General features: G+C 37.1%; 1 protein-coding gene across 3 annotated transcripts in view; it reads right to left on the bottom strand.

Moving 5' to 3' along the window:
• IPO8 (importin 8) overlaps positions 1-16,255 on the bottom strand; it is a 46,623-nt gene that overhangs the window by 25,325 nt on the left and 5,043 nt on the right. For 2 of the 3 annotated variants that reach the window (XM_075050992.1, XM_075050993.1), the window contains exons 2-10: positions 12,448-12,529; positions 10,152-10,308; positions 7,782-7,940; positions 6,656-6,812; positions 5,513-5,602; positions 4,611-4,705; positions 3,962-4,046; positions 1,275-1,409; positions 322-421 (exon numbers count right to left, since the gene is read on the bottom strand). In XM_075050992.1, coding sequence (XP_074907093.1) covers positions 322-421; positions 1,275-1,409; positions 3,962-4,046; positions 4,611-4,705; positions 5,513-5,602; positions 6,656-6,812; positions 7,782-7,940; positions 10,152-10,308; positions 12,448-12,529 — 1,060 coding nt within the window. Of the gene's footprint in view, positions 1-321; positions 422-1,274; positions 1,410-3,961; positions 4,047-4,610; positions 4,706-5,512; positions 5,603-6,655; positions 6,813-7,027; positions 7,126-7,781; positions 7,941-10,151; positions 10,309-12,447; positions 12,530-16,255 lie in introns of those variants that run through there. The other variant, XM_075050994.1, reaches the window with a different exon arrangement.

The following is a 16,255-nucleotide window of genomic DNA, read 5'->3' as shown; positions in this document are numbered from 1 at the left end:
GGGACATCTGCAGTTCAGGATTCTGAAATTGGCATTAAAAAGTAAGCAAGCCAGTCTATTTGGGCTGCACTGAGCATGTGAAGTAGAAAAAAAATGTTAAGAGAATCATTTAGTTTAAAGCTATCAGACAAACGGCCAAAACCCACTTGATCTACCTTCTTTTAACTACAAATTGGTGAGACTTAAGAAACAAATTTTCTTCTTCCTATTGTTCAGGACACTGGTGAAGACAGAGACATTACAGTGGCCATACTGTTAACTGGGACTATAGTGTACAGTTATGATGAAAGCAAAAAATAAATGCTAAATACAAATATTTACCAAATTTCATGCGGATATATTCATATGGATCCTCTTGCCAGAGCTCTTCATCCTCATCTTTGTAGCACATTAGAGAGAATATCACTTCTTCTGTTATAGTCTAATATTAGACAAGTCAAATAAACATAAGTGCACATAAAATCAAATTCCAGTACTCCTTCCCTCCACTATGCACTAATATACTAGACCTACTTTTCTGAAGAGTAAGACTCTTTTAACCAGTGCTTTTTTATTTTGGCTAACAGAAATAAATTACAATATACATACTTTCCTTTTGCAACAGTCCCAGACAGCATTAACTATATAATCTAACTTTATAGTAATACATTACCATACACAAAACATACTTCAGGACATAGTCTATAAACAGCAGAACACCACATTCTGCAGAAGGATCTCACTAATGCAACACTTAACATGAGAATGGATTTCAGAGTTCTTTGCTCTTAACAGTCATGGGATTAACTAACTACAACAGGGGAGCTTATGATACGAAAAAATAAAAGCATGAAAATCACTTTTCACTTGTTCTTAGTTGACTTATAAAACACGTCCTTAAAACAGAGTTCAGCTCCTCATAGTTTATGTTCTCTTTGCCCACTATCTTTGCACTACAATCAATTATGAATTTGCAAATCTATAGACAATTTTGAACACTAGCAACTAATAAAAGCCAGAACATGATGACTGTCTGGCAGACTTCAAAAATAAAAATAAAGAACTTACGGAACAGAATCTTTAATTGAGTTAACAATATCTGCAATAAAAGGTAGTCATAATACTGAAAAAAACAACCACATTTGTGTAGCAATGCTATTTTTTGCCCACATCAATTGCTGCATGAAAGATTCATGAAACCTTCTTTAAAAACAGCAAAACTGATGGGGTTTGGGGTGGGTTTTTTAATCCCTCTGATGACATGCAGTGTTTATGACTGGGTTTTATGCACTGACCTGTATGTGTGGCTTCATTTGTTTCCATGTTACAGAGTGAATAACGCCTTGGTTCAGATAATTTAATGTTTGCTGAAGAACACGTGGCGCAACATAGTCTTTTTGCCTGTATTGGTCTAAGATTCTTAAGAGAACCTAAAGAAATGACAAATTGATATTTTTAAATGAAGACTGAAAATTCTGCCTCATGCATAGACGTGCAGTGCACCTCTTTAGTGAATATATATGGACAGATTAATTAGTTTTACAGCAGACATTCTACTGTTAGTAATCACTGTAATGCCTTTGATCCAAAAATCAGAAATCATTTAAATATCAAGAATCTAATCCTGCAGCATTTATGTACATGTCTACCTTTACTACTAGCCCCACCATGTGATCACTTGTGACTGTAAAGCATAGATATACTTCAATATTCACAGGCTCACAGTTTACACAGGCCTCGGCAAAACTTGGAACAGATAAGGAAAAGGCACAGTCAGATTTTCCAACTGGTGGGCTTCTAAATCTGTTAGTGGTGTCTGTGTTCATTTTTTAAGGACAGGCCCCTAGAGAAGACAAATTGCTTTGGAAGAACAGTGATAAGAATAGAAATGCTAAACTAGAAAAGAAAAATAGGTTACCACCTAAATCTGTAAATCAGAAGAGATGCAAAACCCTTAACTTCAATTACCTGTTGTAACCATCAGATAGCATCACCTAGCATGCTATCACAAACTCTATCGCACAAAGCTTCCTTAATATAAAGCCTTGCTCTGCGAAGAAAAACCTACAGTACAAAGCCACTAATCTGCACTAATGGCAGATGAACTTTAACTGTTAATAAGTGTAAAGAATTGGCATGTACATGAATAACAATAAGAATCAAGGGCAATGCATAACAAAATATTGAGTCATGTATTTTCAGAAGGACAATTCTGCTTCATAATTCTTCACAACATTATAATAAATCTTATTTTAAACAGAACTCCTTAATTAGGAGTACTAAGTCTGATCTTAAGTCTTTAATACAATACGTTCCTTGGGTAAGAACTGTCTGTATCTCATATAGACTCTAGCACAATGTCAGCACTTAACAACTGATGAATAAGTGATGAAGGCTTAGTAATGTAATATTCACAATAGAATTCTTACTAACTCTGCAAGGAGACATGACAAATCAGCATTTAAGAACCAGAAATGGAAGAAATGTGAAGATTGTGCAGTCCATTTATCTTGAAAGCTAAACTGTTGCCTCTGCTACATACCCTAATCTCTTAACAGACAAACTTCAAGTATTTTAAATGACAACTGCCCATGGGAGTCTATTTTTCCACTCAGGAGTTAAACATTGCAAGGAGTTTAGAATAGATATTAGACTGTTTCCCTTTTCATTTAATGCTTACAGCCTTACCACAACCATTCCTCTCCTTAGTTCATAACATTTACATACTTACACAGAATTAATATGCTGATGGATAAACTATTCTGTTGTCAGACGGAGAAAAGTCACTGGATGGAGAAAAGTAATTTTGTTTTGCAGACAATCCTGGCATTTTGAAATCTAGGTCAAATTTGACTTGAAGTGACAAAGACAGTGGAAATTTAAACTGTGAGAAGCCTGCAGATGCCATGTCAGGGATGGGATATTTCATCCGGCAGCATGCTGAGGAGCCACATATTCTGGATATACATATTATACAAATGCTTGTCACTTGAAAAACAGCATTCCTAGGTGTTTTTCAAGGTTTACAGGCCAAAAGGAATGAAGAGCCCAGGATCATGAGCAGGACAGTGTACTGCATTCTCCTGGCTTCTTAGGAGCCTGTTTGGAATGTAACCCAAAAGCCTGGACAGACCCAAGAGCTTTAGCTGAGCCAAAAGCCTGGGAACTACCACTCCTAGTCATCTAGTATATGGCAGGCTGAATGAGAAACAGGAGCAGCTGTGCCAAAAACATCCAAGCCTGGGAGCCAGCACTCTCAGGGCTTTCTGGCACCCAATTGCTATAGCCATTCCACCAAACCAGGGAGATGCTGGAAGTCTGGAAACCCACATTCCCAGGGGCATACAGTTGAGCTCGCAGAAAAACACAGAAAACTCTGACAGGAATTGCCTCTCTTCTATGCAACTTTATCAGAACTGAACTGTCTCCACAACACCATGTTAATCACAAATAAATAGCATTCCACAACAAAAATAATTTCCTTGCAAACTGTGAATTTATGCTATATTTTCATAAAATATGCTTTCCAGGTATAAAATAACTTTTACTGCTGTTCTCTAGACACCTTCTAATTCGCTTGTATCTTCCTGAAATAAAACAGTATCGTTGGCTTACTGTGCCTAAGTTGTTTGCAGCAAAAGCACTTACTAAAAAGTGGCCTGAAAATACACCCTTCTATGACATGAGGCCTCTGTATCAACAGTTTTTTCTTTCAGCTATATCTAGAATGTTTATACATGATGGTAATATTGTTTTATCAGCACTAACCTTTTCTGGAAATTTTCCTGCAGGATTTTTTGAATTACTGAAAATTTGTGTTGTTATACCTCAGTTGTATGCCACTGAGTCCTAAAGAACTTCACAATCACTAAAAGGAAAACCTGTCTGACTCTGTTCACTTTTGTTTAATGAATGAACTTCGATATGAAGCAATTTTTTCAGCCAAAATGATCTAATTCAGAAACAAATGAACAGTACTTGCCTGTTGTATGCCCACAGCATAGGTTTTTAAAAAAAAGTCTGAGAATTCAAAGTATTCTTTAGTTACATTTCCAGGACTTCCATACCTTTAAAAAGAAGAGGACACAGATATTTACATTGTAAGAAATCAACTGTGTCAGGAAAACATAGTACTTTCTAAAACACAAGGACCCTGAGTAGTCTTCCATCCCCAAAGGAATCTTTTCCCACAGTTTCCTTCTAAGCCATTATTCCCCGTATAATGCCCCACTTCCCTTTTCTTTTCTTAGATTATCATAAGGTACAGTACTACAGTCAAGTAAATATAGCCGCCTTTTTGCCACAAGCACTGTAACTTCCATGTTTATGGATTTCTTTTCAAATCTTGCCTTGCCTTTATATTTGAGAATATAAGCACTTGTAGCTGGATGTAGTAATAAAAAAATAAATAAGTACTTTTCCTGTGGGGCTAGTTTCTTGCCACTTAGAGAATCAAATCATTTCACTAAGAGCTCAGACCAGTGGCTGTGCCAGTGCAAGGCAGAGGGCAGCAGCAGGAAAACCTCTTCAGTGACCATGAGCTGTTCAATCCACTTGTCTAATCGCACCTCAAGTAACGTTACAGATTTGTACCCCAAATTTAGTTTTTAATCTGTTTGTTAGTTTGTTACCGTTCAAAAAGACGAGCTACAATATGCAATGCCCACTTCTTGCATTTCCACCACACCAGCTCGGGTCTATCATCTTCATCAATTTGCAAAGTCTCCTATAAATAAATACATTTATTTTAAATTGGCTGTGTGTACTGTTGAAAGAAATGATGCTTTAAACATTCCTTGCTGAGTAAACTAATACAAATGCACAAAATCAACTAAAGCTTTGGTTTTGTTAACAGTTACATAACATTCAGGAACTTCCAAATATCTTAATTAGTCAATATAACTGCACGTGTGCAATACCTGTACAATGCCTGTACTTTAAATTGCAAAATTATGCATATTTAAAAAACAGAAACTCTCACATACACTTGAATACTACACAGTAGTGTGCACTCTGGCTTAAAAATTAAGCATGACACTAACTCTTCCAAATATATACACCCTGACTGCATACTAATGCAAAAGCTATTAAAAGAATGTTAAAGTTGTGAAATAAATTTCTAAAAAACTTAGGAAATGCCAGTTAATGTTGCACACATAAACAAGAATTTAATCACTATTTTTAATTTGTTCTTCAAGAAATATGAAGGATGGATGAAAGAAAAAGAGGAATGGAGACAAATGATGGGTTTGTGATGAGTTTTTGATTCTTGTTCAAGAGAAATTGGCTAAAATATTTGGAAACTTCCAAAATATCCAGATTGGAGTTTACATGGTGTAACTACCTCAGACAATGAAATTCTGACAGCTTACATGATCTTCCTGCGTTTCTGTCAGAAACACCACTTATTCCAAGGATAAGAATCTTAATTAGATGACATCTTAAAAAAAGAACACTTAGAAAATCTTCACGCTGACTCTTCCTCAAATGCCAACACACAAATAACAGAGGTCTTTACAAAACTAAAACTTACCGGAGGTACATTTCTATCAATGATAGTACGGAAGATCTCCATCCACTGAGTCATAGTCTGGTTATTCACCAACTGGAGCGGCAATGCATACTGAAATAAGAAAAAACCCCATAGTCACGAAATACTAATTTTCTCTGAAAGCGGTAGATGTTTCTACAGCAGTTAAAACCTCATCCTCCTCAGAATGTAAGTAAAAGTAAAACTAATTAGGTTAGATATCTATACTACTCTAATTGCATCCTCCTTGGTACAATTTACAGAGGAATTTCTGAGCAGACACTATGTGAGGAACGTTCCTTGATCTGAGAACTTGCTAACTCTCTTTGTTTCTTCCTCTTCTTCACAATAGCCCAGCTAACTTTTAGAGACCACAGTAATGTCTATATTACAGGGTTTGGGTAAACCAATAGCATTTTAGTAAGTGAAATGTACTCCTAATTACTACCTAGCTATTATCTAGTAAATCTTACTTCTCTACAAAATCCAAAGCAAAGTGACAATATTCAGGCAACCTATTGAAAAGTAATATAGGATCTTGGGATCTTTTTAATCCTTCCCCATCTAATAACAAACTATTTTAGCTTTTTAACCCCCAGTAAGAATTTTCAGGCTGCTCCTTATGTAGGATCTTGTTTCTCATTCTCTAAGAGTACTTCCTCACCGAACTCATCCCTGTAAAAGCCAAACTCATCTCTGTAAAATTCATGTGCCTCAATAAGTAATTTCTGCCAGATCTTCAGAAGATAATGATAAATGCCACCCACTGAAGTGCACTATTTGACAATTATACTACCATATTCACTACTGACACTTTCAGAGGCCAACTAGCACAATCTAGATACCCATAGAGTTTATATCAAGTTATGTGTGACTTATAAAAACAGGAACATTTCTCCAGTAAGCTTACAGATAGGATGTGCAAAAGTACTTAGGTTCATTAAAAATTTAATCTGGGGGATCATATGACCAGTTTTTAAGTAGAAAAACCTATAAAGATCATATTTTTGTAAAAGCTGTTTATTGTACATGACCTTTTCCTATCCAAATTGGTATTCTTATTCAATCACACCCATGAGTGTACTGAAGGGGGTTGTTGTGCCCAGCAAAGTAAAAGTTTTGGTTTTCCTCTACACAGATGCCAACCTGAACAAGAGCATAGAAGATTTTTAAGATTTGTTTCTGAAGCAGTACAGAGTAATGGGAGTTATCAGGCAGAAGCTGGATCATCTGCTGCTGAATCCGAGGCAAAAATATTTGCATTGCTGCTATGAGAGGATCTCGTTCCTCTGCTTTTTTGTATCTGCAAAGGAAACAAAAATGTTGGTCCAGGATCTATACACTGGAGATTCTAATGCCTATTCCCCACCAACAGTTTAATTTCTGTACCCTAAAAAAAAAAAATAAACTAATATCCAGCACTCACTCATTCACTCTCCCCTCCTCTAGCCCCCATCTCAACAATTTGTGTAAATTCGCTAACCTATAAATAGAGAAATGAAAAACAACAAATGTTACCTTATATAAATGCAGCTATTGGGAGGAAGAACTAATGTTCTTTACTACTGAACTGTCAGCTCACAGGAGCAAGGACTTGAATTTCTCTGACGTTCGTACCAATGCCAAACCCAAGTTGGGTGCTGAACAAATAGGAGTGAACAGCCATTGAAAGGGAAAGACAATTCCTTAGTTTGGAAAAGATTCGCTCTTTTTCCATTTACATTTCTTTCGTGCGGTTTATACAAATGTTTCTAACAACAGATAATTTTTTTAAAAAATTAGTGAGAGAGCTCACTACACCTCTCCTAATTTACGCTTTGTGGATTTAGACTATCAGGAGGATGGTACAGGTAACAATATGCAATAGGAGTATATGACAGTGACAGTAGTGTATTCATGACATAAAAGTAGAAAATAATTTGCATTCATATATCCAGCATTTGGGGAATCTTCAAATAAAAGAAGTTATAAACATTTAAGAAATTTTTCACAGATGGGTTAAATCAGATCAAAAGTGTAAAGCCTCAAGAAAAAAAAAGTCAGTAAATTCATACAGATTATTGCTGGCATCTCTGCTTTCAATTCCCTGCTGATATAAAGATGATGAATAGTTTTCATTTATTTGCAGGAAAGGAAGCATATGACAATTATTAATTCCCATTTTCTATCTGAATTCCTTGTAGAACTGCCAGTGCTCTTAAGAATGTCACTCTCAGTAATCAGCTGAGACTGAAAGTACTGATTCTTCATCTATTGATGGACATCAACTTACTCATAAGTCTTCACCAGCTGATAGAGGCACAGGAGGCTCCCAAGCCAACTCCCACTGTTCTGAGACTGCAAGTAGTAGCCTATCTTGTCCACCACGGCTGTCCAATGGCCAGGAAAGTCATGTTTAATGATAGCACGGAGGCACATTGTCAGCTGGGCTCTAAGACAGGAGGGAAAAAGAAATACATTATAAGTAAATAAGATCATGGCATAGTGTTTAATATTGAATGATAGATCTCAAATCTTGGTTTATTGGCCACAATATATATATTATATCATAAGTATCATACATATTATGACAGCACTGAAAGAGTTCTGGGAAGTGGCAGAGGAAAAGCAAGAAAAAAATCCCAGGGGATTTAACTTTAAGGAAGAAAATAATTTCAGAACATTTTAGCTACTTTTCTTCCTTCCTCCTCCCTCTCCACACCCATCAGGCAATATCTGAAAACAATTAATTGCTCGTGAAACCAGCTAGCTTTGTACTTTGAAGATGAATGTTTATACTTCTATGCACTTAAGAAGCTGAAAGCAACCACAAAAACACAAATTTGTACATTTTTATTAAACAATATTGGCCTGTGTTATGATCCAAGCCAGAGGTGCCTCATGAAATGACAATTTTCCTGCGATCTTCTAGAACAGCACTTTCACAAGCTCTGAAGCATATGGCAGAGCCAATTAGGTAAAAACATCTTATCATTCCTCTCCCTCCACACTTTTAGATGCCACTCACAACGGTGAGGCAAGACAGGATTGTTAGTTGACTAAAGTGAGGTGTGATTAAAAAAGCTGAGCAGCACTGAACTAGAAGCTGTAAAAAAATACTCCTGGTTCCGCTAAGGAATAATAATAAAAAAAAGAAGTGTCTGCACAAAATATTAGTTCTTCTATATTTAGTTTTCCTTGGGTACCCTCTTGCAGTCCATTACATAAGGAACCACTATTACAAAGTAGTTCAGTAAGGGGCCCTCCACCTACTGATCCTTTTAGCTTTGTACAAACCTGCCATCCCCCTCAAGCTTTTGGAGTTTGTGCTTGTTGCTGAGTTGGTTCCTCCTCCCGCTTTGTTCTCACAAGCGAACAGTGCAAAATATCAGTATTACAATATCAGACCAGTTCCAGTAAAGCTTCTGTGACTTTTTTAACCTCTGACAAATCTACAAGTTTAGCCAGTATTTAGAAACTCTGCACTTTATTCCAAGTGATTGTCCTGGGTTTTCAACAATCCTTTTAGATGTAGAATGTCATTGTAATTTTGAATATCAGGTTATGAAACGATGCCTGAACTAGTTTGCAAAACATTCTTCAAACTTCCATTACTTCGTGTTCTTTTGTATAAACTTAGCCTTGGTATTTATGACATGATGGCAGGGGAAACTACATGCCTTTATCACAGAAAGAACACAGGCTTCCTTACCTTGTAGCACAACCTTGGCAAGGAGAAGCTATCTCTTTCAGTGGAGATACTAATCATCTGCATCAGAGCGTGTTAGAAAAGCTGAACTGGAAACGATGACTTAGTTCTTTTTCTTGTCTCAGTACAGGACCATTTATACCCTAAGCATTTCTGGCAGGTGTTTGTCTAATCTATTCATAAAGACCTCCAGTGACAGCAATGCCATAGCAGTCTAATGCATTCTGGTGTTTCATTGTTTTTTAAAAGTGTTTTCTCTAATCCCAATTTCAATCTGTAGTCAATCACTCCTCTTCTGGATATGACTACTGACAAAAAGACATCTTTGGGCACCTAGCTGGTGGAGAGGAGGAGGAGAGAAGAGGAAGATTTTCCTCTGGTTTTCAAAGATGAACATCTATACGCTACAGCCTAATACCATCCTATCAGCCTCACTTTAATTAGAGTGGTGAACAACCATACATTGTAGTACATCTGTGAATCTTAGCTATTCTTCCAGCAAAAAGAAAATAGCGTTTCTTCACTCTTTTAACATCTTAAAACCAAGAATGCCAATACACATTTAAATACTGGGCTTACATATAAAAATTGCAAAAGTTACTGAGAAAAGGGCTACTAGGAAAAAGAAAATAGACCTTGGGCAGTATTTCTCTGAATGGTTAATTCTGTATTGCAGAGGGCCCTCTACACTATCTGCCCTGAATCAGCCAAATAGACAGGCTGTCACTACAGTGAGTGTTATAAGACACTTTAAACATCACAGGGCTTTTAGCCAGGTTACTACATTTTTGAAAAACAAGTGCACATAAATATGTTAAAATTTATTATTATTACATTTTCAAAACAAGTACTTGCTTCATCTCCCAAGAAACTGAGATTCTCGCACTAACTACATCCGGACTGGTAGGTCTGAAAACTTGAGCTACAAAAATACCTCTACACAATGTAAAGTACCTCACTAAGTCAGGAGAACGAATTATTCCTTCTACAATGTTATCACGAATCTGCTGACGATCATTTTCATGAATGTTGAATGGAAATACTGCTTCTCCAGGAGGTGGTTCACGGTCCGGCCAGTACTGTGTCACCATGTTCTTCAGGTAAATGGCAGCTAAGTATAAACATTGGGGAAATAATAATTTAATGCTAACACATCTCCACATTACTCTGTGCTCAACATGTAGTATAGCTGAAAGTAGAACAAAGAGTTGAAAAGACAACTGAAAACCACTGCATGAGTTCTTAACAATTATAGGCACTAAGCATAGCTGAGTCAGAAAACCATTTTTTTAATGATTCCACACAAAAATCAGGCTCAGCTGCCTGGTCCTAAACAGAATAGGATAGTACTTCAGTCAGCTTCTATTGGGGCACATTCTTTATTACAGCAGTCTTCCATATGGACATAATATTCCATCGTTGTAAACAAGCAAACAAAAATCTACTAATCTGCACTTTTACTGATCCCTAAAACAACTACTCAAACTCAGTAAGTGAAGTTTTGGAAGGCTCATGTAAACAAATCATTGCACCCACAATGCTTGGGACACTCTGCTTGGGGAAATGGCCAGTATGAAACTGGCACGGGGCCTACTTTCTATTCAGACAGAAATGTTTGTTGTGAATTCCCTAAGCTTTATCTCACTATTAGGATTTCCCATAATCCCTTAGAATTGTTCCCTTCTGTCTCACATGAAAAAACATGAAAAATAAAGTTAATCTTCAACTGAAAACAAAGCAGCATTTATGCCTCAGTACTGAAATGCCTGTAGGCATTCTTTAGAAAACATAGGAAATTTGGTGTAAGACATTAAAGGAATGTTCTTAATAAACTCTTATCCACGTACTATTTCAGTTGATGACTAGATAGAGTTTTAAAGCATAAAAAAGATATCCTTGGGTACAATCATTTTTCTTGGTGATGACAAATTATGAAGTATGAAAACATGTAGTTTGTAAAATATTTTATAGGAGCAAGAGGAAAAACAGTTTATTGTCTATGACGTGCCAGAATATTCAGACAAGAAACAGGTCCAGAAAGACCAGCCCAAGACTTTAATTTACTTTGTCCACAGATCTTGTTGTTATTCAAATTCTTGGTTTTTAAAAAATTCCCAGGAAAATATGTTGACTTACAAATGTAATTTAAATGTGCTTCTCTATTTTATAGCCCTACTCTGTAAAAAAATTAAAAAATTAAACAAAAATTTTTAAAATTATGCTCTACATACTTGGTTTTTTCCCTGAATGATACTGAAATGAGAGATTAATTTATACAAATGACCTTATGGAGTCCAGATTAAGCATCAAACTTCACTACAGAATGGTTTAACAATGCATTCAAAGTTGGATTATCTTTGAAAAAATAAACGCCAGCATGACAAACAGCATATGTCAGCATGCCCCAACGCACTCAGGGGATTAATAGGATCTGTATAAAAAAAACAACAGTGCTTCTACGGGAAATGCTGTTCCATAGGATAAAATCAGAGCTGTGCATGAAACAGTATTCATCAATTTCTTGAAAAAGCTGAATATTTTCTGTATCTGTCAAAAATATTGTATAGGAGTAGTTAAAATAGATTATGAGAATTTAGAATCTGATCTTACGCACATATACACTCAAAAGTTAACTGCATCACCACACCTGAACTCACACACACAGCTGGGCAATCTTTCTAGACATGCTCAGACTGTAAATTTATAACTTATCAGTGATGTGACCCTCCTTCATATCTACTTTTGTGAGCAGGCACCATAGATACTGACTAAGCATATGTGACTACCCTTGACGTAGGGAAATATGGGGTGTTTTTTTCATTTTTCAGAAACTTACATTTTTTCCAGGAAATGGGATTCAAATACAGAAATGTGCATTCAAATGAGATCCACTTTTTTTCTAAATTCCCATTTGTCTTGGCCTCACTACTTCTTCACCACCAGGAGAAAGAATACCTAAGGCTCCCTGGGTACTCAGTTTTGAGGAGAAATCATTCTCTTTTCATATCAGTATCACAGCAATCCAGTAGGGATCACTACAAACACAGCGAAGCCAAAGCAGGACTCTACCTTATACCCGTGGTTTTAGCTGACCCTCATGCAGGAAAGAAATGGCAAAGATAGATCCTCTTCATTTCCACATTCAGGACAAACTTGAACTTACTTACACTGCAACAGCTCAATACTCTGTTGAAACAACTAACAGACTGACTTTCTACTGAAAGAAAATGAAACAAGAAATTTATCTCACCTGCTTGACGCACTGGAAATTCAACTTGATCTGATACTATGATTTGCAGTAGACTTGGAGCAAAATTGATGATCTTATATGACTGAAATACATATAAAACACAGTTAGCAAATCACTATGTTTAAAGAAGACTGTATTACCAAAAGCTGAATAAGAAACTCAAACTAAGGACTTTGCAGTGTTCTTATGAAGTATGAAAGGTTTTAGCACTTGGATTTACCCAGATCTGCAGCAATCCAAATAATTACTTCTAAAAGCTGAGCGTATAACAGCACATGGGTGGAATAAGTAATGTGACAAGGCTTTCTATTAGAGATTAGTGATAATGAATATTTAAATAATTCTGAGAATGCATAATGAGAAGCGCTACAGATCTGTCTTTGAATTATTTAACTAGCCTCATAAATCAAATGAATATTGACATGCTTCATCAATACATACCATTTATTTGCAAAATAGATTGTGGTATAACAGCAATACTGAATTTTGTAGAGATTAAGAGAACCATTTAAAATTATTTTCAAGTGTAAACAGCATCTGCCTTAGCCATATATTTATACAGCTACCTTTTAACGAACTACATGTATAGTGCATCTTAACAGAAAAATAAAAACCAAGGAAACACAGTGGAATAACCATCTTTAATTAAAATCAAGTGTAGACAAATAACATTTCAAAACCCACAGCCTTCCTCGGAACCTTTCAAACACTACATCAGCCATGCAGCTGAAGAATTTCAAAGAGAAAACAATGCTCACTGAACTTCTGAGCAAAGCACGCCAGATTTAAAAGATGTGAAAATCTGATAGCATTATGCTGCTGTCATTCAACAGGGGTCCTCCAATGTGAAGAATCGTTGACTCAGCATGGTGCAGTTACTGCTAAGCCTTGGCAGCGTCAGTAGTTACTAGTAGGTCAGATCTTTCATCACCTAGATCCATGTGCTTTATGTTCAAAGAGAGATGTTTCTTGGGGCTAGATGGCAGAAGTTTTCTTTATTTCACCTTTTATAGTATTTCTTTCCAACCAGATTATGCCTGGCAGTTCTGTGGTTGTGTTCAGAGCTGTGCTTCAAGTACAAGTATACTACATTGTCCCATAAACTTTGCCTTATTCTAAAGCTATGAAATAAGAGGTACATTCTGCTCTTCATGTACCCAGTTCCTTGAGCTAACATTTCTGTAATGAGGTAAAATTACATTGCTTTCATGATGCCTAAGTGTAACAGCTGCATCACAACACTATCATTCAATAATTTTACCAAATCACTTAACTTTCTGACCCTCATTTTACTCATTACAATGATAGTGTATTTCTAACCTACTCTATGCTCAGAGACTCATTTGATGTTTACAGAGTAATCTGAGATCTCAGATAAAAGCAGTAATGGCAAATCAAAAGCATACTCTCCTGCAATTCCCTTCTCTATAAACTTTAATTATCCGTAAGAAATGCTCCAAATAGAGTAAAAGCTGTAACAGACAGCACAGGAACTCCATTTATCTACAGACATGCTGAAATACCAGCTTTCGACACCAACTGGTTGAAGCATACTGGATTCCAAAGATCACCTTTTAATCAAGTATCCTGGAGTCCAAAGCTTGCCCTGCAGCCCCTATTGGACAGAATCTGTACAGCGTTGGTGTGTTCTTATGGGGGCTGCAGTAGGCTGCAGCATGCGCCAGCACTCAGCACCCAACTCCGAGGGAGATAGGGAAAGCATAAGGAATCCCAGCAGCACAGAAAACCAAAAATGCGTGCAAACTCTAATTGTCTTTTTTCTTCTAAACAGTGCCAATATGCTGTTCTCAGACCCAATCTACACACAGCTTTTACTACTATAAACACACTGATTAAGAATGCAACCTTTTGGGGGCTTGTGTTGTTGTTTTCCTGCAGTAATCCTACCAGTATCACATTTAGGGTGGACACAGTGATAACAGTATAAATTATTTCCTTTTCTCTGTGCAAACAGCTTTTACTGAATCTACATGAAAGTCACTGCTACTCCAGGAAGCTTTATTGGTACCACTTGTGCTGGCATACAACTGCTACCCCTGAAGTTTTGCCAGGATACATACAAATACGGTTATTTGGCCTGCACAGCAAATCCTCTCAGCAAGTGCCTGGAGTGACAAAAGACGTGTTACGCAGAAGGTATGTGCAGTGTCTCAGAGGGGGCCCCATCCCTACCAGCACACTGCTATGAGGGTTTCTTTACATAATGACACCTCTAAAGAGATCTCAGGGACACAGTATCGAGCTCCCACTAAATCCTTCTACTCCATACTATTGTCATTACCATAATTCACATTTTTACATAGCTTTGTTTCCTACTCATTATCAGAAACATGAAGGCTGTAGAGATCAACGGAGATTGTGTGCCCGTTTTAGAAACAAGACACCCGATTCTGTTGTATTTGTGAGGCTCAAATACTATCCTGTTCACTTGTGCAGCAACAAACCCGGTCAGGAAAACTACATGCCGCTTGCAATTTTTAGAACAGAGGACTTTTTAAAAAGCTGCACGCAGCAACATTTTTTCCTATACCAGCACATTCTCGTTGGTTTAGCTGTCATGCTAATTGTGATCTTGGGATGTATCCTTTCCCTGCCTTGCTCAGGAAACCATACAACAGGCTCCTGAACACCACCAAGTAAAGCTGTACATACCACACCAGCAGGTGCAGAGCAATTGTCAGGTGTGCCCTGTGTAAATGGAAAGAGACAAGAAAGAGACCTTAGAGCTGGACGAGGTCAGCAAGACAGTTATTTTTATTTTTATAGCTGCACCCAAACTTTTACAAAGGGAGAGCAGGAATATCCTCAGTCTCACAGAAGGAATGGAAAGCTATCTGCTGATTTTGAAGAGTTGTGCCCAGGAGCCGCAGGGAGGCACCAGATGGCTGAAAAAGACCTTCGGCGCAGCTCCCGTAACACAGCACACTGCTTTGTGCAGTTGGTGAATAATTACATTGCCTTGAATTCACATTGCTGTGATTTGGTAAAACTTTCTATGAAGGTGCTGATCAATGTGAGTGTATGTTTGTATTGAAGGAGAAAGTAAAGGGTTTTGAAAAATAAACTTTCACTGAGTACTTACAAAGAATGATTATTTTAAAGCTGTGTAAAACACATACTGACTGCTTTTGCATGGATCACAGATCAGAGCGTTTATGCTTAAAAAAAAACCCTCATTTAATTTCCATTAGGATTAAGAGGATGGGATATAGCAATGTGCAAGGCTAGCAGCTAAACTGGGAGAGGCATACAGCACTGGTAAGATACAATTAGGTAAATTTACAGCAATGGAGAAGAGATGCGTATGTCCCCCTGCATCTTGTTCTATCTGTGTCCAGTGTCTCAGGATCTATGCACTGCACTTGTACAGCTTTCTGCACTCTGTCCTTTCACCTTTGGCCTAATATGTATTCTTCCCTGCCTCGGCATCACAGCTCCAGCCTTCAAAAGATGAGAGAATACATCATTTTTTGCCTATTTCCTCTTCCATTTGATTACGTATAAAACCGATGACACCCAAGAAAGCCTCAGATAGGCCACTGAAAAACGGCAAGATGAACACCGTCACATGTAAAGGACTAGAATGCAAGGAGATGTAAGCAGGAAAAATATATAAAAATTTTCCCAAATGGATCCTACTGAAGCAAATACTTTTCACATCTGACATTCAGATTTGGGTCCCAGGTTATCATGCATTATATACTACTAACTTCATTTCAATAAGCATTATTCTTGTGTCTTGCTTGCTGTCGCATTTAAAGCCCACAGCAAGCAACTGCTCCATAAT

The sequence above is a fragment of the Buteo buteo genome, chromosome 19 (genome assembly GCF_964188355.1).
Source record: "Buteo buteo chromosome 19, bButBut1.hap1.1, whole genome shotgun sequence".
Classification (NCBI taxonomy): Eukaryota; Metazoa; Chordata; class Aves; order Accipitriformes; family Accipitridae; genus Buteo; species Buteo buteo.
Note: the sequence above shows the minus strand (reverse complement) of the source record. Positions and strands in the feature narration are given on the sequence as shown.